This window comes from Trichechus manatus, unplaced genomic scaffold (genome assembly GCF_000243295.1).
Source record: "Trichechus manatus latirostris isolate Lorelei unplaced genomic scaffold, TriManLat1.0 scaffold00007, whole genome shotgun sequence".
NCBI classification, from domain to species: Eukaryota; Metazoa; Chordata; class Mammalia; order Sirenia; family Trichechidae; genus Trichechus; species Trichechus manatus.
The window spans coordinates 25,130,369-25,156,666 of NW_004443943.1; the positions used below are offsets into that span (position 1 = coordinate 25,130,369).

Consider the following 26,298-nt stretch of genomic DNA (forward strand, 5'->3'; position numbering starts at 1 on the left):
TTTCACTTCTTGCCTCTAAGCACTTGTTAAGTGTTGATTGCTTTAATAAGTCTTAATAAGTCTTGGAAATTAGAATTGCCTTAACAAATTGATTTGCACTGATGTATGTTGAATTTTGTTGTTAGAATCATGCAGAAAAAGTGGTGCCTTGTCCCCAAGAATGGTTGGGAGGTCCATGCTCGATACATATGATCATATCTTGGGAACAAGGAAGGTGTAGGCGATGGCAAACGTTGCCCCAAATTCTCACCTTTCCTGTGTCCACACCCCTTCACTGTGTAACTATGTAGCATCCTCCCTCTCTGACTCAGCTCAGCCATGAGACTTGCTTTGGCCAACGTTAGCAAATGCGATGCACTGAGGCCCGAAAAGCACTTGCATGATTGAGCCTGCTTGCTTTGCTCTCTGCCAGACTCTGAGAGCATGCCTGGACTACCTGGCTGGAGGATGAAAGACATGTGGCGCAGAGCCAGTCATCTCACCAGGAGCCATCCAGGATCAGCCACAGCTAGCCAAACCCAGACATGTGAATGGACCCAGCCAAGATCAGCAGAACCAACTAGGAGCTGAGCTGACCCTCAGGTGCATGAGCAAGCCCAGATCAGCCAAACTCGGCCAAGATCAGCTGGACCCTCCAGATCTGTGTGCTAAATCAATATTCATTGGTATATGCTTGGAAGTTTTGTGGTTGTTTGTTATGCAGCTTTAATATGGTAACAAATTGATACAGATGGTGGAATTAGAGTTGGTGAAGGGGAAAAATCAGGATAGTAGGAAATTTTTAGAAATAACCCTGGATTGAAAGTCAGATCTGGGTTCTAGCTCTGGCTCTGCCAACTGCCAGCCATGTGGCCTAGGTCACCTCACCATTCTGGACCTTTCTTCTCACCCGTGAGGCTCCTTTCCTATTTGCTACCTGCCCAATAGGTGAAAAAAAGAGAGAAGGGCTCGCTTCCCCAAGTGAGGAGGGGTTTGGCCCTGGCCCACTGCCTAGAGGCTGCCCAGTCCACTCCCAACCCAGTGTAGACCTGGCTCACTTGACACCCCTTCCCCCCTTTACTGACCCCTGTCTAAGCAGCCAGCTTCCCTCCCCACCCCCAGGCTTCACCTGTGGTGTCAGCTTCAGGAAGGTGATCTGAGGTGATGCGTTGGACAGCACCACTTTGCTCCTCACTTCCGTGCCGTCCTGCAGCACTACTCCTCGGACACGGCCTCCGCTGTTCACCTGCACCTTGACCACCGTCTAAGCCCGCCAGAAAGAGGCCTCAGATACCCCTCGGGGGGAAATCCTGGTTGGATCCTGGGGGATTGCCCTTGTATGTGCTGCTCTCAGGCCCTCACAGCCTCTCCGCCCCAAATCCAGCCCTGCCAAGATCTACAGCTCCTTGGGACACCTTCAACCCACCCCCTCCAATGTGAAGCATCAACCCAAATGTGGGTTAGTGGTTGGCGGACTGGAAGGGGGTGGTCAGAAGAACGAGGACCTAGTGGACAGTTGCTCAGTCCCTAACAGGCAGCATAACTTTGGGCAAGTCCCCAATTCCAAGCCCCACACTGTTCATCAGGAAAGGAGGGACCTTCCAAATCTGAGACTTTGTTCTGTCCTGGGACCTTTGCCAATCATTGGGGTAGAGCCTTGAGGGCCATTCACCTTTTCAGTAAAGATACTTGCTCCGTGAGCTGTGGCTGAGCTTGCGATGGCATCAGAGAGGGCACCCATGCCGCCCTGGACGTAGCCCCAGGCCCCCAGAGTCCCCTCTAGGCCTCCCATCACGTGATGTAGCAGCACATACCTGAAGAGAGACCATCACAGTCAGGGCCCAGAGGTGGGATTTCATCTCCCCAGAGTTCATGGTGCAAACGTTCCTTTCGTCTTGCACCTTCAGCCTCTCCCTGCCCACATACAGTACCTTCTCATTAGCCTTTCAATGAGCTCAAAGCTCTCCTAAGAACCCTTGGCCTTCCGATTCTGCATTCTCTCTCCATGCAAATGTGTCTATGTGCTTGGCTTTATTGCCAACAATATGCCTGTGATGCCAGAGCTTATAACTCTGGACTTGGCCCTGGCTCAGCCCCTCTTCCTTAAACTGCTGCGGTAACAGCCTCCTGATTGGACCACCGTCTCCCACCCTTTCTCTTCTGCAGGCCGTTCTCCCCTGCAGGGCTTTCTCCGCATAGAAGCTACAGCTCTTTCACAAACCCCAGCTATGCTCCTGTCACTGCGCTTTTAAAAACCTTCACTGGCTTATTGTTGCTTGGGGTAACCGCCAGTCTCCGTAAATGGCCTCCAAGGCTCCCGCCTGCTTGTCAGCCTCATCTGTCATCATTCTCTCCCTTGCGCCCAACACTCCTATGGTCCCTTGAGTGGACCACACAGTCTCTCACCTCCGAGCATTTCCACATGCTCTTCCATCTGCCTGCAACCCCCTTCCTCCCTCGTCTTTCGTTGAGCTAACTCCTCCTTGTCCGTTGGTCTCAGTTAAATAGCTCTTCCTCATGGAGGCCTCCAGTGACGTCCAGACCCAGTAAAGGTTCCCTGCTTTACCTCCTGTACATCCTTATCATAACACTCCAACACTTCATTATCGTTACCTGCTCTGTGTCTCTCTCTCCCCTTAGGATTTCAGCTCTGCCCACTGCTGTATCCCAGCATCTAGCAGAGGTAAGTGCGCCGCCATTTAAAGACTCAGTGGAGAAACAAATGACCTGAAGGCACATTTCACAAACTGGGCAGTAGCTAAGCCTTCCAGAGAGCCAAAGAGAAAAGGACAGGAGGCCTCAGCTGGAAGATCCGGATAGGCTGGTTGATCGCAGAGCTTGGCCAAGAGTGGTGACTACTGCCAACTCCCCCTTCTCCATTACTCTGGGGAATTTGGGGCTGGCTTCACGTCTATTGAAAAACCACTTCCAGGGGGTGCGCTCATCCTTCCGCAGAAAAGCCACGTTGACAGCTTTGAGCTGCATCTTCTGGTGCCTTGGAAATGGTCCAACACTTGGCAGCATCCTCCATCCCAACACACACACAGGCACACACACACATACACATAGGCACACACGCACACACCCATGTACACACCATGCACACACACACATACACACAGACACACGCACATACCCATGTACACACACCATGCACACGCCCCTCCACTCCTGCTCCTGCAAGGCTCATTAAGTCATATCACAACTACAGACTTGACTGTGTCTGACTGCCCCCTCTCGGCCTGGACTGTCAGCACACCCTCACCCACAGAGAGAAAGGCGGCTTCTGGCGCCCACACAAAGGTGTCAGTGTATGAGCTTGTCCTGGGACCTAGGGAAAGGAACGGTGGGGCAGGGAGGAACAACAGGGCTTCACAGGAGAGAAAGAGACGACAGAGAACGAGAGAGCAAGATTGAGAGACAGAGAGAAGAAAGAGAGAGCAGAAGGAAGGTATTAGCATTGAAATATTATAGTGGGAGGTAAGGGAGAGGCCTGTCTTAGTGAAGCAGTCTGGTGCAATGATTAAGTGCTCGGCTGCTAACCGAAAGGTTGTCAGTTCAAACTGATCCAGCGGCTCCTCAGAAGAAAGACCTGGCAATCTGCTTCTGTAAAGATTACAGCCTAGGTAACCCTATGGGGCACTTCTACTCTGTCACGTGGGGTTGCTATAAGTCAGAATTGAGAATGGTAGCTAAGGAGGAAGATCTCTGGGCATCAAACACTCGGGTTGGAAGACGGCTCTGCCACTTACTAGCTGTGTGGCTTGGGGCAAGATGCTTCCCTTCTCTGAAGCACAGCTCCTCAGTACTGCTTGGAGGGTTATATCAATGGTGTATGAAATGCTAGGCTTAGTGCCTAGCTCACTGTCGGGAGCTCAATAAATGATAGTTGCTATTGTCACTACTGCCAGTGTTGCTACGGCTGTTGTTCGGGAATTTGCCTGCCTGACCCTTAAACTCTCCTCTGCATCCCTCCTCTCCTGCTGCCCGCCCGAGCCCCTCACTCACCCACTCCCTGGAGTGTGGGGGCTGGTCATGGCTCCAATCACAGCATCTGTTGCAAGAGTGGCTTTTAGAGGCTCTGACTCAAACCACTGATCTAGCACCTGGGGCGGCAAAACAGCAGGGAGAAGGGCTCAGAAGCCTCAGCGGAACGAGGTCCCCCCTCCCTCCACACTGTCAGCCTGAGGCTAGGGGGGCCACTCACCTTGGTAATGGGCGCCGTGAGGACCTGGTAATACTGGGGAAGCTGGGCTCCCAGGGTGAGGCCTAAATGAGAAGACGCGGAAAACATAAATTGAGACAGGTACTAAGGAGACACTTGAATCTGGTCCCTGTGGATAAAAGAATGGAGGGAGGCTGGGAGAATTTGTGATGGGAGGAGCTTACCACAATGAATGCAGGTTTTACTAGCTGACAGCCTTGGGCTTGTTTTTTAACATCTCTGAACCTGTTTCCTTATCTGTAAAATGGGAGTAATATTGGATACTCTATAGAGCTATTGTGAGGATTAAAGGAGATCTGTAAAGCATTTGCAAGTTAATAGGCACTTACTACATTTTAGCTGTTAGTATTATTTTGGGGAGTCCCCGGGTGGTGCAAATGATTAATTTCTTGGCTCCTAACCAAAAGGTTGAGTCCACCCAGAAGTACCTTGGAAGAAAGGCCTGGCAATCTATTTAAAAAAAAAAATCAGCCATTGAAAACCTTATGTAGCACAGTTCTGCTTTGACACACCTGGGATTACCATGAGTTGGAATTGACATGATGGCAACTGGTTTAATTACTGTTTGGAAAAATTTGAACTTGTACCTTACTCCCTTACTTTGAACTCTGTAAGGCTTACACCCTGGGAAGTAGCCAGCTTTGCTAGCCCATTCCTCTGATACTGATTCAGACCATCTCAGAGAGTCACTGGGTAGTAAGACCTTGAGGGCAGGGACCATGATCTCAGGCCATTGTTGTCCCAGTGCTTAGCTTAGTGTCTGGCACATAGTAGCTGCTCAATAAATGTTTATTGCATGAAGCTCCTTGAACTTTTTCCTGCTAACCTGAGAGGCAATGTCTACTTTTGGCATTTGTGGTAGATTTCATGGGCTCTGACCCTTATCTACCCCTTTGCCACGTAATTCTGCAGTGCCTTCCAGCATAGGTAGGTTGACCTGCTCTGTCCCTTGACCTTGGGCTCATCCATGAGTCTTGACTGGCTTGGCCAATGGAATGTTTGCAGATGAGATGCAAGCAGATGCTTCATATGGGCCTGCGTATGGGCCTTGCCCTCTGTTCTTCTGCCATTGACCTGAGAAGGCCATGCCCACACTGGACGAGCCTGCTTCTTTCAGGATGAGGATGTGAGGCCTGTGGAACAGAGCTGCCCCAGCTAATCTGCCCTACCACAGACATATGCATGAGACCAGAACGGATCAGCTGAGCCCAGCTGGGCTCAGCAGAACCACATAGACCCGTGAGAAATAAATGTTTATTTTTATAAGCTACTGAAATTTTGTGTTGTTTGTTATGCAGCAATTTTGTGACCACATATAACTCATTTTGTATTTTTCTAGAGTATAGAAGTTAAACTGGTCTGTATCCCCTAGAGAAATGGTGGGAAAAAATAGCATGCTTGCAAAAACTTCCCTTCCCAAACTCACGGCAGACATCACTATATCAGAGAACTCTTGCTGAGCCCAGATTTAGCATCCTCTTTGTATGGGACATCTCTTCAAATTCTCTAGTCCCCTATCTCTTATTCTAGTCATGGCTGTGGTGACTAGCTCCACGCAGGCTTTGACCAGCTTCACACAAGTGCAACCCCAACAGCATCTCACTTCAGACCTGTAAGATGCTCCTCTTCATGTCCGCCCTGGGGTTCTCTGGCACCATACCAGGACACCCCCAGGAACCCACTTGGCACTCACAGATATGCAACTCACAAGTGTGAGAATTAATGCTCCATGAGGAAACCTTTGACTAGTGGAGGACAGAATCCCATGGATAAATGTTCCTCCCATTTCTTCTCCTGGAAATGGCCCTGAAATGCATTCCATGAGGCTTCTCAGAGGGTCCAGCCCCTCATTACCCCCGGTGGCAGCCCACACAGTAACACCTTGGTACTGATCTCCCTCTTTCCAGTTCACTATCCCCTTCCTTCATGTTGTGCCCTGGGGTTACCTTTCAAAACAAACTATGTACTTGCACGTATGCCTTTATCTCGAGCTTTACTCTAGGGCTCTCAGACCAAGAGCTTTTCAATAAAGTGCTCCAAGCATCCCCGACTAATGACCACGGTTGGCCGGCTGCCTTGGAAACCCAGCCTTGTATCCAGTCATCAAGAAAACGAGCTCAGCCTGCTCCACGAGGTCACTCATCACACCCTGATGCCTGTACTTTGGACTCACCTGCCTGCAGCAAGGGCTTGAGGGTGGAGAGTGACTTGAGCCTTTGCAGCAGGGAGCCACACTGGAAGGCCGCCATGTCCACTGGGGCTGTGTCCAGCAGTGGGTCAATGGCTGACACCAAGCGATTCATGAACTCCTCATATCTGGGAAAGGCCTGGAACAAAGCCGAGTTAAGGCCTCACTGCCCCATGCTCTACTTTCCACGTCACCCCCACATGGCCTGCCACCCCCAACAGGCGGGCCTGGGGGGTTCCTCAGGCCTCATCCCCAGCTGTGGCTCAGCTCGGTTCTGCTGTTACTCCTGGTTCTAGGTGTGTGTGCATCAGGGGAGGTCAGAGAGATCATGGGTGATGGAACAGCCGCCTGGGGTGAGGACAGGGACACGTTGTTAGCCACAGAAAGCCAGCATGTATCCTGGGGTGTAGTCTCTGTGATAAACCATAAAACCATTTAAAGGTTTCTTCTCTCTGTCCTTCTGTCTTTCCACGTATTACTGGTAAAAACAAAGCCTCTTCTCATGTGTTCCAGCCCACGGGCTGTCCCTTCCCAGGCCCTAATCTTCATGTCTGCAACCTCATGTGTCCTCTTGCCGTGCGCAGTAACAGAAGCCTGCATCCCCTCACCCCCCAGGCTCCCACAACAGGATCCATTTTCAAGACCTATCATTCCCAAGCCTGGTTACCGACCACCCCCTTTCGTCCCTTGATGGACTGTAACGGGCAGGGTGGGTGCCTGTGCCAGTGGAGCCCCTCCCTGGATTCTCAGCCTTGAGGGTTTTAACATTCGGTTCATCTGCTTTGATATGCCCGTGGAATTTTAATAAGTGTTACGTGAAGAAAAGTTCCGTGTTGAAGTATATTTGAGAAGTCTTGGCAAAATGAAGTTAAACAGCTTTCTCTAACGCAGGCCCTCCCAGAGGCTTTAATATGACACTGTGTAAAGACGAAACCAGGAGCCAGGCTTCCATCACTTTCCACCACGGGGTGTGGCTTTGCCTCCTGCTCGTGTGGCCACTAGCACTCAGGGTGCAGCCGGTGTCCTGCAGGCCCAGGGACCCTACCTTGTACTGGATCCCTTTAGTGCACCCGAGACAGGCAGGGTTTAGAGGAGAGGGTTTAGCCCGTGGTTCCCAGCACGTTGCACAGAGGAATCACTTGAGAAGCACCTGGAAAAGGCAAAGCTCTCCAGGTGACTCTGATCCTCCACCAGGTTTGGAAACTGCTGGCTGAAGAGTGATGCGTGTCTGTGGTCCTCTAGGTTGTGCCCAACATTTAGTGAAAACACCAAAAAGCAACGTAGATGAATTGTGTAAACCTTTGCTGTTAGTTGCTGCTGAGCTGGTTTCAGCCCACGGTGACCCCGCGTACAACAGAATGAAATGTTGCCCTGTGCTGTACCATCTTCATGACTGTTGGTACGCTCGAGTCCATTGTTGTGGCCACCGTCTATTTTGAATGCCTTCCGACCTAGGGGATTTATCTTGGAGCACTATATTGGACAATATTCTGTTGTGATCCATAGGGTTTTCTTTGGTTACTTTTTGGAATAGATTGCCAGGCCTTTCTTCCTTGTCTGTCTTAATGTGGAAGCTCTGATGAAACCTGTCTACCATGGGTGACCCTGCTGGTATTTGAAATACCAGTGGCATAGCTTCCAGCATCACAGCAATATGGAAGCCACTGCAGTATGACAAACTGACAGATGGTAACGGTGTATAAACCAAGGTTCTTATAAAAATGTCTCCACCAAGCCACACCTTAATGCTACACCTTCAGCAAGTGTTCAAGCTTGGTGTAAGAAATGGCCATTCAAAGAATCTGTCTGGATCTGCAAAACTGACCACACCAGGCCTGTTACATTATTCAGTGACTCATCTAGACAAAGCTACTGAACAGATTCCTTCAAATGCATTCTCCATCAGATGTGGACGGTAGACTTCCTTTCAGCAGACCTGCACACCATCATGGTCCTTTTGGCCTTAGGTTGCCAAGGGACTGACGCCAAGTGGTGTGAATATTTACTGCCAACTCTCTGGTCCCTGTGTTTCTGATCCAATTCATTCTATTCTCCTTAATTTTCTCTGATCTCCCTTTCATCTTCCTTTTTGGCTTTTGCTTACTTTAAATATCGATAACTACTTGGAACTCTTTCGGAGAGCAGGAGGGATATAAAGCACACGCAGTGTAAGTACACGCCAGTGGGTTCCCTTTTGAAATCCAGCATGCAGAGACCAACTTAACAGAGGCCCCACAGTGAAGACACACAGACTTTATGGCCTCCAGTGTCACTGGTCCTGAGCATCCTCCTCCATCTCCTTCTCTTTGCAGTACCTGAGACCAAAGGCTAGCACAGATTGCGCCCTCGCAGGGAAGGTGGTGTGCCCTGCCAAGCCCCCATGGCCTTTGGACAGAGTGTTCTAGGACAATTCCATCCACACCCATTTCCATTCAAGAGCCACCTCCAGGCTTGGAAGGGGCGAGGGGATCAGTTGCTGGTCACTTCCCCTACCTGGGCATCCTTCAGTGAGAACTGGGCAATCTGCTTCTGGTTTTCTGCCATGTCTGTGCCCAGCAGAAGGGACCTGGGCACCTTGCCCCCTGTGCCCTCTTCCTGCATGGGGGTGAAGGAGTAGGGGTTTCGAAGATGCAGCCTCAGCCCATGTTTCTGCAGAACACAAACAGCACAGGCAGCATTTTAAGGGATCTGTAGTCTCTGCCCTCAACCCTTCTCTCTCTCTCTCTGTGTGTGTGTGTGTGTGTGTCCATTTAGGAACCTGTGTACAGGTTCCCAAGCTATGTGGTCCTGGTTCCTTTCTTTAAAATTATAAGTTTATAAAAAGCCCTCTTGCCCAGGCATCCTATGGTGGACCATATGATACAATGCAATGCAATACAATATAATACTTACCATATGCCAGGCACTGTACTAAGGGTTTACAGCTATTACCTGGTTTTAATCCTCCCAACAACTCTAGAAGATGAGTATTATTATCCTTATTGTACAAATGCAAAACCTGAGGCCCCAAGGTCGCGTTAGGTTGGGGGATCTGAGTTTCCAAACCGCATCTCTATGACTGCTCAGCCCTGGCTCTTAAGCACTAGTTCCTAACTGCCCCCACTTCAGAAATAAACACCTAAAACTTAGAAAGACACAGTAAAGCAACAGTTATGTGAAAATCCATACTTATAAGGTAGATAAATTATTTACATCGCAAAACAAAAAAATTATTTACTTTGTAGACACATTTACCTCAGGGTCACTTTAAATAGAAGTTCTCTTCATGCATTTAAAATACGATTTGATTTATAAATTTTTACTAACACACAGGACTGTCCAAGAGCACATCTACTTTTTCAAAGGAGCACAGATGAAACAAAAGGGGCCTGCTACCTCCACAAATAAGACTTAATGTTCTCTGTCTAGAGAGTTCTTTCTCCATGGAGCCTGCCCCCTTACTTCCTTGGGGTCTCTGCTCAAATGTCACCCTATTCAGTGAGACATTCCCTAAGAACCCCCTAGCACTCCCTGGCCTCGTTACACTGCTTTATTTTTCTCCAAAGCACTGATCACCACCTGTATTATTACATATTTAGTATTTTTATGTCTCCCCCAAGTAGAATGTAAGCTCTATGAGGTCAGGAGCTTTGTCTATTTTGCTTACTGCTGCATCTTAACATCTAAATACAGTGCAATCAATAAGTATTTTGTTGACTGAATAAATAAATGCGATGCTGCAGACAGGTCCCTGGGTAGTACAAACGGTTCCTGCTCAACTATTAACCTAAAGGTTGGTGGTTTGAACCCACCCAGTGGTGCCACAGAAGAAAGGCCTGGTGATCTGCTTCTGTAAAGATCACAGCCAAGAAAACCCTATGGACCAGTTCTACTCTGACACACATAGGGTCACCATGAATCGGAATTGACTTGACGGTAGCGTGTTTGGTTTGGTTTATGTTGCAGACAAGGACAGAAACGAGAACTGTGAGTAGAAGTTTTACGAAAGCATGGGGAAACTAAAAAAAAAAATTTCAATCATTACTGCTGTAGTTTCCCCAAACCCAGGACTTGCCAGATGGGCAGGATCATCACGTCTTGGGCACTCTGTGGAGGCGACTCCAAACATTGGCAGGAGCGTGGGCTGGGAGACCTCCAGGGCCCCTTCTAACACCAAAATGGGGGAATTCTCTGATTCTAAGTTGGAGGAGCTTCCAGTTCCTCCAACTAACAAAGTGAACTCTCTACTCCCCGGGAGTTATCCTTTGTTCCTCTCTCCCTGAGCCTCGCATCACATCCAGCAGCAAGTCCCGTCAGCTCTGTCTCCAGAGGCTGTACACTTCTCCCGACCTCCACTGCACCTCAGGCCAAGCCACCAGGTGGTTGAGACCCAGAAGGTTGGCGAGGGAGGGAAGGGAGGACAAGGGGCTGCCACCCAGAGTGAGGACAGGGCTCGCCCCAAGGGAGGCGAAGAAGATTGTGTGTGGAACAAAAGTCCCTACAAGTACAAAGACTCTTCCCTCCCAGCAGCCTGTATTCCACTACTGAATGTGGAGCCAATAAAAGAAAATTTATTATCTACGTGGATAGAACTGAGAGGTGATTTAATCCAGTGCTAGCATTGACAGCTATGGAAACCAAGAACGAGAGGGGAAGGAGGCCCCAGGGAAGCTTCATGGGTGACTGCGGGGTTGACCTCTGGTTCAAGGGTGGGAGGAGGGACAGTGGCAGCAAAGTCAAGCCCCACCCTTGAATCGAGGGCTTAGTCTAATTGGGCATCTCCCGTAAGTAGTAGTCTGATGAGCAATAGCTAGCCTCAAGCCTCTGGGTAGGCTGCCTTGTCTTTCTGGAACCTCAGTTTTCTCAGCTGCAAAATGGGAGTAGTCATAATGGCTGATGATATGTCAGCACTTACTACGCGCTAGGCACTGTGATTATCAAACACAATCTCATTAACCATCACAACAGCCTTATGAGGCAGATACTATTACCACCCCCATTTTACAGATGAGGAAGATGAGGCACCACAAGGCTAAGAAACTCTCAAAATCATGTAAGTGGTAAACAGTAGAGCAGGAATTCCAAATCCAGCAGTCAGGTTCCAGAGTCTGTGATCTCAGCCACTGGCTCTGCCCAGGCTGGAGCTGTGCTAAGCGCCCCTGAGACTGGTGACCCTTGCAAAGTCAAAGTGCTAGCGTCTGAGGCCAAGCAGATGGCTCTCACGGTGCCTGAGGCAGCCCGTCGTGGTGCTGAAGAATAAGGAGTAGGAATCAGACCTGGGCGAAATCCTCTGCCATTTTCTACCTGTGTGAACTTTTAACCTCCCGAGGCTTAGTTCCCTCCTCGTAAAATGGAGACGGGAACAGTTCTTGTCTCACAGGGCTGGGGCGAGGATCGAGGGAGAGACAGCATTAAAGCTCCTAGCCCAAGGTGTGACACTGGTAAAACAGGTGCTCTTTCTTACTGCTCTGGAAGCAGGATATTCCTGGGAAGAGCTTAGTGGTCCTGATGTAGATGCCTTCCCGGTTGTCAATGTCCTGTTAAAACAAGGGGCCCCTTCTCCAGATGGGGCTACCTGTGTGCATCACGGAGAGGGGCTGTTTCCTCCCTTGATTTTAGCACCATGCTCCTATTAATGCAGCCCAAGGTCAGAGGTCAAACCATATACCAATTCACTTTGGAAAACTTCCAGGAACCCTATGACAAATAGTTAACATATTTAATAAAGAGAACAATCATGTCAAATCTGTTTTGTGATTTGTAGTTTTTATAAGCTGGGCTTGCCAAAGAGAGGGTCTACCTGCACACCCTCCCCCCGCCCCACATCTGCCACTGTGCTTAATTGGTGTGTTTGCAGATTGCCTTCAGCTGTAGTCTGGTATGGACCGAAGACTAGAGACTTCCCTTGACCTTGACTGGATTTCACCCAGTCCTGGTGGCACAGCAATCTGTGTGTGTGTCTCAGTGGCTCAAAGAATAATTTCTTTAGTGAATCTGTGTAGCTACTTAGTTCAGAGAACTTCTCTACATGAACCAGTTAGTGTAGCCAAAGAGCTGTGAACAGTGGCTAAATGCCTTATCAAGTTTAGACCTAGAATTTAAGCAAAGCACATGGCAGCTGCTTGTACAGATGGCACAGAAGATCTTTTTCTACAATGGATGAGGTAGGAGCAGGTAGAAGCTAAGTCAGCTCAGGAATGTGGTGATGGAGTTTATAAAAGAGGCAGGGAGAGGTGGAAGGAATGTGAAAGGGTGTGGGGCAGAGTTGAGCAAGGCCACGGACAGTGGTTAAAGCTGATTTAAGAGAAGTAAATAAGGTGCATGCAGACTGTTCTCAGCATCCCCTCCGAACAGCCCAGGAGCCAGAAGAGGGAAAAGTTCTTGCGGTCTGACTTCCTGCTCAAGCTGCTGAGAGCAGCCATCTAAAGTAACAGGATAGTCCAGAGGCGAGATGAAAAGGCAGAAAGGGACAGGAGCTGGTTGAAGGGGCACCGGAAACACGGGGTGTAAAGGGGGAGTGTGCTGTCACATTACAGAGATTGCAACTAGGGTCACATAACAATACGTGTGTAAATTTTTGTATGAGAAATTAACTTGAGCTGTAAACATTCACCTAAAGCACACACACACACAAAAAAGTAACAGGATCTGAAGGGTAATGAGGGCAGAAATGAGACTCATGTCCTAAGGCAGCTTTGCAAACTCAAATGTCCAAGGGTCCAGACAGGTACCTCAAGGGCCAGATAAGACTCCAGGGGGAGGTGGAGACAGGGCCAAGCAGGAGCCCCTGTGCAATCTAAGGGGAGAGGCCTCTCAGCCCCAGCCAAGTGCTGCCACGTAGGAAGGTGGGCCTGGAGTTGACAAATCTCATTGCTCAAAATAGGCCTGGGTTTTATGTGAAATTTCCCAATTCTGAAGATACTGGGTGGATCGGACCAAATTCCGTCTGTGGGAATGCACCAAGGAAACCATGTGGAATAGACAAACCTTCAGGATAGAAGAAAGACCTTAGGTGTAGAGATTCACCAGCTGGGAAAGATGGAACTGCCCCCCACCTTTGGGCTGTGGAGGTCTTACCTTCAGCTCCAGGTCTGTGTAAATCTGCGGCCTCAGCAGGCTGAGGAGGTAGGACGCTCGGGAGAACTTAAACCCTGAAACCAAATCAGATGAAGAAGGTCACCAGTGGTCAACCAGTGGTCACCACCCTCACCATCCTTCAGGGCTCACCTGGGATGATCTCCTCGGTGACAGCTGCGCCCCCGATCACATGGCGCCTCTCGAAGACCACCGTGTTCACTCCCAATCTCTGCAGGTAGGCCGCCTGGGGGAGGGGACACAGGCCCTCCCTTCATCCCTCTGGAACGCTGGAGATCCCTTGGGGCTGACCCGAAGTCTTAGAGTTCTCAGCACAGGGCCAGTGTGCTGCTCCTTGGCTCATGCTGTCCACCCTCTGGGAACGCTATTCCTTTTGCTTCTCCCTAAATTCCCCTTTATCCCAGATGCCTTCTAAGATTTGTCTCAAATGCTGACTGGTCCTGCCCCTCCACTCCCCAGCTGAAGGTGACCTTCCTCCCTTAAACAGCCTGGTGCATCTCTGAACTCATATTGCATCCTATCCAACTCTGACCCTGGGATGCCATCTCCCCAGCAAGAGGCAGCACAGTGAGGCTGAGCTTGTGAGTGCCGCCGAGCCAGATGGGCCAGGCTCAACTCCTTGTACTTCCTTCTGCTGGTGTAGCCTCTGTACCCAATCCACCTAGCCTCAGTTTCCTCATGTGCAGAAAGGGGGCTGATGATAATAGTACCTACTCTACTTACTTCATAGGGCTGCTATGAGGATTAACCAAGTAGGCACCTAGATAGATAGAGGGAAGGGTGGAGGGATGAAGAAACTGAGGGATGGATGGGGGGGGGTGAGGGGGATTGGTGGGTGGATGAATGGATGGATGGATGGATGGATAGACAGTTGCCATCGAGCCAACTCCAACTGAATAAATGAAACTATGGTTGTAACATAACTTTGTTTTGGGCAACAAATGAGTTTTTATTAATTTCTCTCCAGCACTTAGTGGGTGATCATTAAGTATTTGTTAAACTAACCTATTCATGAATCTACAGACCTAGAATGCTGGTCCTCCCACTACCACCAACGCCAGTGTGACAACGGGGATGGTGTTGTTCACACATCAGATTTCTTTAAAGTTTACTTGGCAGCTACTATGTGCTAGACACTGTGTGGGCATCATCTCAGTTAACCCACTCAGCCATCCAGGAGGTAGCCACAAGATTCTCCCCATTTTAGAGATGAGGAAACCAAGGCTCAGTGAGGTTAATAGCTCCCCTCAGGGTTATTGAGCTGATGAGAAGAGGTGCTGGGAATTGAACCCGGACATTCTGAACCCAGGATCTACACCCTTAAGGTATCCTAATGAGAAAGAAAACACAGCAGCCCTTGACATTCGGAAGCCAGCCTGGCACTCAGAGCTCAGCCATGTTACTCTCCTATCAGACATCAACCATCCCACAGAACACCAGCCTCAGACAAGGTTACTCTCTGACCATGATAAAATGAGACGGAGCAAGCCCACATTGCAATTTCGTCTAAGTACGAACAAAACCAAGGTGTCTGCGCCACCCACAAAATACCAAACACCCACCCACCCCGCCAAAATGAGTAACTGCTACTTCTTTACAAATTACAGCTATATACTAGTCCCCTGCTCTATAGATAAGATTTATCGAGATACCCAATTATAGTGCTCCTGTTTTCTGGCTGCATTCAATCTAGAGTAAACCCCTGCTTTCTTAGACCCCCCTCAAATCACCCAACCAAAGCTCAAACCCTATAATCGGTTCTTTCTAGCACCCTCTTACTGAGACACCCCATGGCTCCCCATGGTGTATGTTCCCCTTGCTGCAAGGAGTAATACAACCAATGTGTTTAAGCAGAAGCATAGTGAGGGGAAGTTAGAGGGGGGCATTTGCTCCCAGGTGCAAGTCCAAGGGGGGGCCAGACAAATCACCACTCCTTACTGCCCCCCCCATGACAGGGTAGGGGCAGCAAGCTTAGAGATTGCCCCTGGGCGCTTGTTACCCTTGCTAAGCTTCTGTTTAACTACAAGTGTGTTCCTGGTGGTCTTTGGCTGAAGGGCATTGACACTAGCCTTCCCCAGCTGGAAACTTCCAATAATGATAAGAGCCACCCTTTGGGCAAAGCTTTATGTGTCTGGTCCTTGACGCAAATTATCTACAACCTTCACAATAACTCTGCAAGGGTGGGTGTTATTATTCTCATTTTGCTGAGGTTCAGAGGGGCTAAGTGATTTGCCTTAACCTTTACAGATAAAAGTGGCAGAGCTGAGAGATGAACTAGTGTTTATATTAATATAGAATCAATGTTTTAAATTACTGATGGGTTGAGTTACATAACTTTCCCTGTCACATCTTCAAGGAAAATTGGTAATCAGGTAAAGTATTAAGATTTAACAGAAGTCCCTCAGCAACCCCACACTGCTTCCCTGACTCCCCCTATATTGATATTCTAGAGCAGGCACTGCTTCAGGAAGATGGTCCATGTTTGTTTTGTGGTCCTGAATACCCTCTAGCACACTCTCTGGCCTCCTAGGGGTACATGGACTCAGGTTTGAGAAACAAAGACTTAGGGTAACTCTGGCCCAGCTCAGCTTCAGATCAGCTGTGTGGGGGCCAGGGCCCCTGCCTCCTCTGCTAGCCTGGGGTTCCTCTCTGTCTCTGGGGTACACTTTGGACTGTATAGCTGCTGTGTACTCCAGGCTGGTACATGGTCTCGACCTAGGTGGGGGATAGTGGACCCTATATACAAGGACTGCCCGTGATGTAAAGTCAGAGAGCACCCCAAACTCATTCCTGGTGCCTAGGCTCCAACATGTCTCCCAGGCTATACCAGTCACACGCTTTCCCACTTCTCATCATCTTGCTTCTGAAAACTCCCTGACTCTCCCAGAGACCATGGGGGACAATCCTCTTGCATTAAGGAAAGGAGAGGAGGGGGAGCCTCCAAGTCCCCCTGAACTGGTGTGGATGTGCTGTTGACCAGCCACTAGTCAGCACCAGGGGGAGTGGACTTGCCTGCCCTTTTCTTGTCCCCTGTTGTGGTCATCGTGCCCTTCCTCACACCCCTCCCCAAGCTGCTGAGAGCCGCGTGCCCAGGGGGAGTGATGCGGGGCCAAGACAGGAAGCAGTACTCACGGCCACCAGCCCATTGTGTCCTGCAACAAGATAGAGGAGAGGGGAGAGAAGCAACACTGGTCAGTGGGCAGACGGACACATTCCTTGAGGAGAACGACCACCCACCCCTGTCCCCACACCCATGAAGATTCTAGTGAGGCAGCGGAAACTTGGTGACTCCCCCACCCCCCACTCTACCTATACTCAGGTATTAGAACAGGATGTAGCTTGACATCATGGGATACCTGGCCTGTAAGGAGTAAGAAAACCCTGCTGGTTCTTGCTCTGGCTTGAAAAAAGTCCCACTACCCTGATGTGTTCAGTGGCTCCACGCAGGAAGAAGAGCCAAGGAGAAATGCACGGTCCTCAGACGAAGCTATCCCACAATGCCTTGCACCGCTGGGGCCCACATCACTCAGGAGTGAGCAGGAAACTGCATCTGGGGGAGTATCATGCCTGCTTGGCAGGGAAGAGAAGGTAAGGGGTAGCTGGTACCCAGTGTGTGGAACTTCGCTAGTCCAGCATGAAAGCCACCCCATACGTTCACTAATTGGCATCCAGACAGGCGTAGGTTGTGGAGATATTTGCTGTCAAGCATGGCTTGCTTCGCCCGTGTGGTTCACAGGACACAGCAGTGCGTAAGAGGCTTCATTCACATCGGTTTGTCTTCTGTCAACCCTCAGTTTACAAAAACAAAGACAAACAGTTCAAAATGAAATAATTAAACACATACAGCTTCACGGTGTGCTAGCATAACGAGGGGTGCCAGCTGACTGGGAAAATTTGTCTATCTTATATGTAAAGTTTTTTTCTAACTATCTCAGGAGGGCTGCCCGTGATCTAAGGGTCCTGGATGTGGCTTGAGGATCCCATGTTCGAAGCCAAGCCCGTTGGGAGAGAGTGGCTCTCCAGCTTTGGCAAACTTCGGAATTGCCCGAGGAATTAGCGTAAATGCGATTCCCAGGCCCCTTCCCCAGAGAGTCTGATCCATGAGGTTGGAGGTAGGGACCTGGAATCTGATTTCTTACAAAGTAGATTCTGACGCAGGTGGTCTCAGACCCACAAGTTGAGAAAACAGGTTCTTGTGGTGAGCCCACTTCCTCCTTTCTTCACATGTTGGACCGAGAACAAGTCCTTGCAGTTTGCAGGTAGCTGGAGCTGTGACTCATCTGTAACCCTTGGCATGTTTTTGTCCTTGGTGACAGGTCACTCTTGGTCTTTAAGATGTCAGCAGATGATCATGTTATCTGGGCACTAACCTAAACCCAGTGTCGACTTGAAGAAAATGCTGGACTGTTAATTTGGCAAACCTCCATAAATAGGAGAACTGCTCAACAACCCACATGATGGATTTCTTCATGACTGAGCCGATTTAGTTTTAAAATTTCCTCCTAGAGACTCCCAGAACTTTAGAGGTCATCAAGCCGACTTCTCATCATTAAAGGAACATCTAAAATGGAGTTTTCCAAATCTCTTTGACCATGACCCGTAGGAAGAAATATATCATGACCTGGCACACACCCCACATATCAATGGATTTCACAGAAATAAAAGTTTCATTAACTAATATTCACTCTCACCATGTGATAAGGAGCCACTGTGGTGCAATGGTTAAGTGCTCGACTGCTAACCGAAAGGTTGGCGGTTTGAACCCACCCAGCTGCTCAGTGGGAGAAAGACTTGGTGATCTGCTTCCGTAAAGATTATTAGCCTAGAAAACCCTGCGGGGCAGTTCTACTCTGTCACGTGACGTCATTATGAGTTGAAAATCAACTCAAAGGTACCTAACAACAGCAAACCATGGGATAAGCACATTGATATTACCTATTTCATTTTTTTTAATGTTGGTTGATATACTATTTTTAGGTATCATTGAAAAATTTCATAATTTTTTTTTTTTTTTAAAGCTGCTTGAATGGATTGCAACCTACAGTTTGAAAAGCACTGCTCTCAAATACCTTTAGCAAATTCAGGGCAGACAGTCCTGGGCTCAAGTCTGGCTTCTGCGATTTACTAGGGTGTGGCCCTCCGAGAGCCATTTTAACCCCCATGAACCTTGAGCTTCTCTATATGTAACTTGGAGAGGATACGGCAGGGAGGATAATCAACAATATATGTAAAGCAGCTACCCTTAGCAGGCCTGCAATATATGGTAGCTATTTGTCTTTTAATTAGTGCTGATTATAAATCCTGGAAAACAAAGGCATCCAGGCATCTGGGCCCGGTTTAATCAACATACCTAATGCACAGACCTCAAATGACAAAGATAAAGGATCCAACAGCCCAGGACCCTCCTCTGGCCATCTCCCTCCAGCCCTGGTTGAGCCCTCTGGTAGCTTCCCTGGCCTCCCCTCCCTCTTGAAGGAGTCTTCAGCTGCAGGTTCAGCTAATCTCAGGCTGACCCAGGGGATCCTGAGGCAGCAGGCACCACGCGCCTCCGAGAGGAACTGCCCTGAAGACAGGCTCTCCGAAGGGTGGGCTGCGGTCGCCTGCGTCAGATTCGCCCGACGACATGCTGAATCCCAGGAGTCACCTCCAACCGGAAGAATCTGAATTGCCAGGGCCAGGGCCCAGGAAACCACATTCTAACAAGCTCCTCAGGTCATTCCTAGACACATTAGTCAAATGACTAAGTCAGGGTCAGCTTCAAGGTTGCTCTTGGTACAGGTGTGACTTTAGGGCTCAGAGACCATCACATTTTAGAAGACCCTCCTCCGTTCCTCACTCAAGCCCAAAATACCTTTAAAACAGGCTTTATGTTACGTTTAACAGTTGAAGACATAATGTCAAGGAAACACTCACACCCTGAGACCCACTCCCACTGGTTGGTGGGAGTGTCTATCCTCCCCAGCCAGGAGATGGCAGTGGTGGGGTGCCACCAAGGGCGGAGAAGGGCAGGGGCTTCCTTGAGGCTGAGAGGCCTGGGGCACTTCCACCTATTGAGGCTCCCTTCAGCTCATGAGAGCAGACTGGGGATTGTTAATTTCCAGGAAGTCTGCCTGCAGGTTGTTAAACACAGCCAATACTAAAAATTAAATTATATAAACTTACAAGTAAGTAATTCATATTAAAACAAAGGTGATAAATACTCAAAACTCAAACAAAACCAAATCAGTTGCCATAGAGTCGATTCCAACTCATGGAAATCCCATGTTTCAGGGTGAAACTGAGCTCCATATGGTTTTCAAGGCTGTGATTTTTTGGAAGTAGATTGCCAAGCCTTTCTTCCGAGGCACCTCTGAGTGGATTCAAATATACAGCCTTTAGGTTAGTAGCCGAGAACTTACTTGTCTACACTACCCAGGGACTCGTACTCAAAACTGACTGTTTCCTAATTATCTTACTACGTTTTGCTATTACTTATGCTCTTGAGGAGCCCTGGTGGCTCAGTGGTTAAGAGCTCGGCTGCTAACCAAAAGGTTGGCAGTTCAAATCCACCAGCCACTCCTTAGAAATCCTATGGGGCAGGTCTACTCTGTCCTGTAGGGTCACTATGAGTTGGAATTGACTCGACAGCAATGGTTTTATTTATTTATTTATTTAATCTCTTGAGGTCATTTACACCCATGTATCTGTATGGGGGACATATCACATAATGATGTGCTCTCCACATTCATTATCAGCTCCACATTCAGTGACATCATGTCGGTAGCTTGAAAAAGGCCTTGGTGGGTAAATGTATACCATGGAAATCAGCAAACGCTACAAATCAGGGATGACTTATTGTTTTGATCGTCAGATGTAAAAAAGTGATGGAGAAAATACTAATAATGCAGATTAGACTTAAAAGTGTGTTGTGTCTCTAGCTGTTCTGTTGTGAACAGCGCAAAAAAATTGAGGGAATACTCATCCAGTCTTTGAACAATATTATTTAACTGAGCAAATGTGACGTCGCTTACAAACGAGTGAAGTTCTGACATAAACTAACAAAAAACAAACCCATTGCCATCAAGCGGATTTTGACTCATAGCAACCCTACAGGACAGAGTAGAACTGCCCCTACGGTTTCCAAGGAGCCGCTGATGGATTCAAACTGCTGATCTTTTGGTTAGCAGCCATAGCACACCGCAGCTCTTAACCACTGTGCCATCTCTGTTATTTCACTGGTTTCACCTTTATCCTACTCTTTAAAGCAAACAAAAATATCAAACATTCCTGTCGGAGCAACCCTGGCTCATCAATGACAACCATAGGTTGGCTACTGGGCTTGGCAAAAATCAAAGAAAGCGTTCAGTGAGAATCAACTGGCTACATGGAATTTAAACAAACAGTACTGTCTATTTTATTTGTAAATTGTAATCAACCTATGAATGTACACACAGGGCTCCTGGGTAGTGCAAGTGGTTTGCTCTGGGCTACTAACCTAAAGGTTGGCAGTTTGAACCCACTCGGTGGTGCCGTGGAAGAAAGGCCGAACAATCTGCTTTCATAAAGATTATAGTAATGAAAACACATTGGAGCAATTCTACTCTGTAAAACACGGGGTCACCCTGAATCAGAAATGACTTGGCGGCTACGGGTTTGGTTTTTTGGGTTTATGTACATATACAAAGGAGCCCTGGTGGCGCAGTGATTAAGCACTCAACTGCTAACTGAACGGTCGGTGTTCAGAATTTACCAGCTGCTCTGCGGGAGAAAGATGTGGCAGTCTGCTTCCATAAAGATTACGGCCTTGGAAACCCTATGGGACAGTTCTACTCTGTCCTACAGGGTCACTATGAGACGGAATCGCCCCCACGGCGATGGGTTTATGTACATATATGAGCACTTTATTCCCCTGCAGAGACGACTACTGAACATTTACCAGCACCTTCCTGCTCTTAGGACATTGCAGCAGTGAAGACTTGCAACTTAAAGCTGTGTGGCCCTTTCTGCTTTCAGCCCTGCCATTGCCCTCCTGTGTAAACCCAGCTGAAATAATGTCAGAAGTTGAAATTTGGGGCCCTTTGTGAGTGTGAACAGAAGGTCCTGAGAGAAGACAACCTAGTCCTGGCCCCACAGCCTCACCCCATCACCCAGAATTTGGCCCTCTGCAGCCTGGGGTCAGCTAAGTGTGTCAGGGGAAATGGAGCAAACCCCAAGCATCCCAGATGGGAAAGGAAATGGGGACTGCCACCCTCTGTGGATACACAGCTCTCTGGAATGCCGTTCTAGTTTCTCCTAACTCCCCTCTGTGAATGGGAAAATTCCTGTTTCCTCTGGGGATGGGTACCTTTAGTGGTGAAGTGGTGGTGACCACAACTCAGGCACTTGGGGCCAGCGGGATTAACATTGTCCCAGGGCTCTTTCTTTCAAATCCTTACGGACCGTTGAGTCGATTCGGACTCATAACAACCCCGTGACTGCAGAGTAGAACTGCATACCACAGGGTTTTTGTAGCTGTGACCTTTTGGAAGCAGATCACCAGGGCTTTTCTCTGAGGCGTCTCTGGGTGGGTTGGAACTGCCTACCTTGCTGTTAGTAGTCAAGCGCTTAACACTTTCTGCCACCCTGGGACTCCTTACGTACCATACTCTTTTCAAAAATGTGGGAATTAGCTAATTTTGCAGGAGATGTGTAGAAACCTCTAAGTTCACTTAGTCCTCCCTGGTTCATTCTGGATGGGGCAGGCAAAGCCCAGAGAGGGAAAGGATTTGTCTAAGACCACACAGCAGGTTGATGGCAGAGCCCGGACGCCTGACTTCCAGACCAGTGGTCTTTCCCCATAACCTCTCTCTCTCACCCAAACTCCTGGCCAGGTTTTGCCCAGAGAGGGAAGCAGCGGTGGGGCTTCACGAAGGGGTCTCTCCTGGTTTCTGCACAGGGCTGTCCCCCCGCCCCTCAGCTCTGGCCCAGCCCCGTGTTACCTGCTCCTATCACCACTGCATCATACTCAGGCTTCAGGCGTCCCCTGGCTCCAGAGTGAGTTTCTCTCCAAGCAGGGCGGGGAGAGGCACGCAGCGCCCTGCCCAGACCTCCACAACTGGTGGCCATTTCTGCCCTGTGCTGAGCAGCAGAAGACTAGGACTTTGCTTGCAATCAGCTTTTTGTGCCGCCCCCAGGCCAGGGGAGGAGCAAGGAGAAAGCAGGAAGACAGGAGGAACTACAGCCTAGCTTCCCGTGCTTGGCTCTGGGCCATGACTAAGAAGCAGAGGTTGCTCTGTGCTCTGCTTTGGCAGGGCAAACCTCCCAAAGGAGGCTGCCTATTAACCAGGCAGAAGTCCGAGTGCCCCCAGCACTGTGGAAAATGATTACTGTACTGATAAATCAGAGGGCCCCATGTGCCAGACACTTTGCTGAACATATTTTGGGCAGCTTCTCGTTTAATCTTAAAACAAAAAACCAAACCAGTTGCCATTGAGGCCATAAACCAAACCAGTTGCCCTCAAGTTCATTCCAACTCACGGTGACCCCACGCGTGTCACAGTAGAACTATGCTCCACAGGGTTTTCAATGGCTGATTTTTTGCAGGTAAAAATGTCTTCCGAGGTATCCCTGGGTGGATTCAAACCACCTACCTTTCAGGTAGGAGCCAAGCGCCTAACTGTGTACCACCCAGAGGCTCCTGGCTGAGCCTCAGAGCTCTCCACTGTACAGGTGAGGGAGCCCAGGCTCGGAGAAGGCCATGAAGTCAGAAAAGGTTTGACTCCAAAGAGCCTTCTCCTTGCTGTGCTGTTCGCCTCACGTGAAGGAACCAAATGTCTGTGATGTGCTAGGTGGGAATTTCAGAACTAGAAGAGAGAGATTCCTGGCGGACTCTACTCCAACCCAAGTCCTCCACCTGGAAGGGCGTGAAGAGCCCATGCCCTCCAGAGGCACAGCCTGCCCACCGGCTGAAAGCCTCCAGGGGCAACCACTCACCATCAGTGTGGCCAGGGCCTCAGCACCACTACGGAAAAGCCACATCTATGTTGGCCCACAGACGGCCACGAGGTCCCTCCTACAGGCTTCACCGCTTCCACTTAACAACAGGCTGCCGAAGACCCTGGCAGGGGCCTGGGGCAAGTTCACTGTTTGCAATTCTTGGGGTTGCCCTCTTCTTTTGAAGGCCTGGACATCTCTCCTGTCTTTTGGCGCCTTTCCCATTTTGCAAGAATCTTCAAGGATTAAAGATCACATCAGTAAATACCTTCCTACTATCCTTTTGGCCTGTCTTGAATTAGGAGCCTCTTGTTCTCTGCCCATTAGTTAGGAGACCATTCTCCTTGCTGTAGGGGAAAGCGCTCCCCAGAAGCTGAGAGTGTGTGAAGTGCTCTGTCATCTACCATTGCTGCGGGGATTAGACAGAACCTCACACTGGGAGAGTAGGTGGGAAAGCTGGTGCTGAGGAAGGGTGCTTTCCAACGGGCCCTTCTACTCTCTCTCGACTCAGGCAACCCACAGGAGTTTACACCTCAGGTGAATCTCTGCTAAAACCCGATTCAGGATGTTCACCCCAGTGTTATTTATGATATTGAAGAATTATTAAAATGAGGGGCACTGGTTAAACGAGCCATGTCACATCCTGCTGCTGTTAAAAAGGCAAAACACTAGGCAACCCACTCGGTGAGCTTACAGACGATTGGATTTTTTTTCCAAATTAAAATTTTTTTTTGTTGCTCAAAATGTACACAAAAAGACACCAATTCAATTTCTACATACACAATCCAGTGACACTGATTACATTCTTCAAGTAGGGCAACCATTCTCACCCTCCTTTTCTGAAATGTTCCTCCCCCACTAACATAAACTCACACCCCCCTAAGCTTCCTAACCTTTCCAGTTGCTGCTGTCAATTTGATCCCATATAAATAGTTCTTTAAAGGAGCACAATGCTCAAGGCATACATTATTTACTAACTAAGCTAAACTGTTATTTGGTTTAAAGAAGACTACAGCGGATATTTTTGGTTTAAGGTTTAAAGATTAATAAATGATTGAATTTTTTTTTTCTGCTCTTCCGTGTTGCCCACGGTTTTCTTTTTAATTTCCATGCATAAAACCACAATATTGAGGAACATTAAAAAAAAAAAAAAACCCAAACCCATCGAGTTGATTCCAACTCATAGTGGGCAGAGTAGAACTGCCCCACAGGGCTTCCAAGGAGCAGCTCGTGGCTTTGAACTGCCGACCTTTTGGTTAGCAGCTGTAGCTCTTAAGCACAGCGCCACAGATCCAGTCAACTCTGGTGACAGTTCCTCACGGCTGTCTACTGAGGGCTTCTGCCCAAGGTGCAGTTCAAGCTCCTTCAGTGCCTCATTCCCCCCAGGACTGTTCCCTTAAAGGGAAAGAGCAAACGCTCACCTGGACACACCTGGTGTCACAGATGCATGCACCCCTTTGTTGTGGGGGATGCTTGGCTTCTCCAGTTCACTCCTCTCCATCCCAGCTGTGGCCTCTGGGCGTGAGAAGGGGCGGACCCCTCTAACGAACCCCCTCCCCACTCCCAGTGCGCTTCCTCCCACGGTCTCTCGTCCTTGCGTCCTTTTTGGGGCAGGGATTACTGGTAAGAAGAGAGGCTCTGTACCCTGGGGAGTGGCTCTCAGTGCAGGGCACATTAGAATCACGTGGAAAGCTTTTACAAATACCAAAGCCTGGGCTCCTCAGCAGATCAAGGGAATCGCACCCTGGGGCCAGGACATCAAGAACCGCAGCCCTAGGGCAGAACCACCAGGACTGGGGGACTTAGCAAGGGCTCGCAGACACTAACAAAGCAGTTCAGAAGCACAGGCAGGTGTGGGTTTGAATAATAACAGTAACAATAACCAGCATTTATTGAGCACCTCCCAGGTGCCGGTAAGCCGGACAACCACCTGTGAGGTAGAAGTTATCACTTTAACTGTGGGGAAACAGGTCTAGCGTTTAAGAAACTTGCCCAGAGCCGCAGACTGGAAGTGGCAGAGTGGGAATTCAATCCCAGCCAATGAAGCACCTTTTATTTGGGAGGGAAACAGCTTCCTGAGGGGGCTCCTTCTCCACTCTGAGAACAGCAGAAAGGAGGGTGTTTTCAGACCCCTTAGGCACTGGGGACGGCCACCTGGTCTCCTGGGGTGAACAGAGAGGTGGTTCTCAGTCAGCTCCAACCTCGCAGCACTGCTGTTCTAAGGAGACACATGGCACTCCCTGGTGTCCCTCTTCCTTCGCAGGGAAGCATGTGGGGGCCTGCTGGTTACCCCGCATGGAGGGCGGTCTAGACAGCTTCTTTTAAGAAACACTGGGGCTGTCCTGGGGACCCTGTTCCATCACCAGGATGGCCACCCCTGACGGACCGCAGGTGGCATTTGCCATGGGGAATGTTTCAACGCGTGGGTGGCTCGGAGAGCCGTATGCAGAGAGCAGCGTGCAGGCCAGTCAGCCCCAGCCTAGAGCAGGGGGATGCGGGAGGCTTCCCACAGGCGCCGGGCCAGCTCGCCCGCCTGCTGCACCACCACGTCTGTGGGGATGACGGACAGATGGAGGGCCAGCAGCTCGTAGCACTTGACGGCCTCGGCTGGGTGGCTCTTGTTGTAATAACGCAGGAGCTTCCTGGGGGAGGACACAGGAATGAGAGGATTCAAAACCCAGGCCACCACCATCCTCCCAAAGCCAGTGACCACTTCTGACACCAGGCGAGCACCCCAACGCCCTGCCCACACTCATGTCATCAGGCCCTGGCACTGCCCAGTGAAGCCTCCCTGTCCCCAAGCACCTAACCTGGTAAGTCTCAGCCCCAGGCCACTGTCCACCCTTGTAGGGTTTTAGCCCTCACACTGGGGTCTGTTGAA

General features: G+C 49.4%; 2 protein-coding genes across 4 annotated transcripts in view; both read right to left on the reverse strand.

The window, feature by feature from the left end:
• Positions 1-22,562, reverse strand: part of PYROXD2 (pyridine nucleotide-disulphide oxidoreductase domain 2) — a 30,422-nt gene extending 7,860 nt beyond the window's left edge. Inside the window, exons 1-10 of the mRNA XM_004370013.1 lie at positions 22,424-22,562; positions 16,599-16,618; positions 13,599-13,692; positions 13,449-13,522; positions 8,886-9,041; positions 6,378-6,531; positions 4,187-4,248; positions 3,988-4,085; positions 1,652-1,793; positions 1,109-1,243 (exon numbers count right to left, since the gene is read on the reverse strand). Coding sequence (XP_004370070.1) covers positions 1,109-1,243; positions 1,652-1,793; positions 3,988-4,085; positions 4,187-4,248; positions 6,378-6,531; positions 8,886-9,041; positions 13,449-13,522; positions 13,599-13,692; positions 16,599-16,618; positions 22,424-22,550 — 1,062 coding nt within the window. The 5' untranslated portion in view covers positions 22,551-22,562. The remainder of the gene's footprint in view (positions 1-1,108; positions 1,244-1,651; positions 1,794-3,987; positions 4,086-4,186; positions 4,249-6,377; positions 6,532-8,885; positions 9,042-13,448; positions 13,523-13,598; positions 13,693-16,598; positions 16,619-22,423) is intronic.
• A 2,715-nt stretch (positions 22,563-25,277) lies between these two features.
• The window catches only part of HPS1 (HPS1 biogenesis of lysosomal organelles complex 3 subunit 1), a 30,202-nt gene continuing 29,181 nt past the window's right edge, over positions 25,278-26,298 (reverse strand). For all 3 annotated transcript variants that reach the window (XM_023740665.1, XM_004370014.2, XM_023740671.1), the window contains one exon: positions 25,278-26,059. In XM_023740665.1, the coding sequence (XP_023596433.1) occupies positions 25,897-26,059 (163 nt within the window). In that variant the 3' untranslated portion in view covers positions 25,278-25,896. The remainder of the gene's footprint in view (positions 26,060-26,298) is intronic.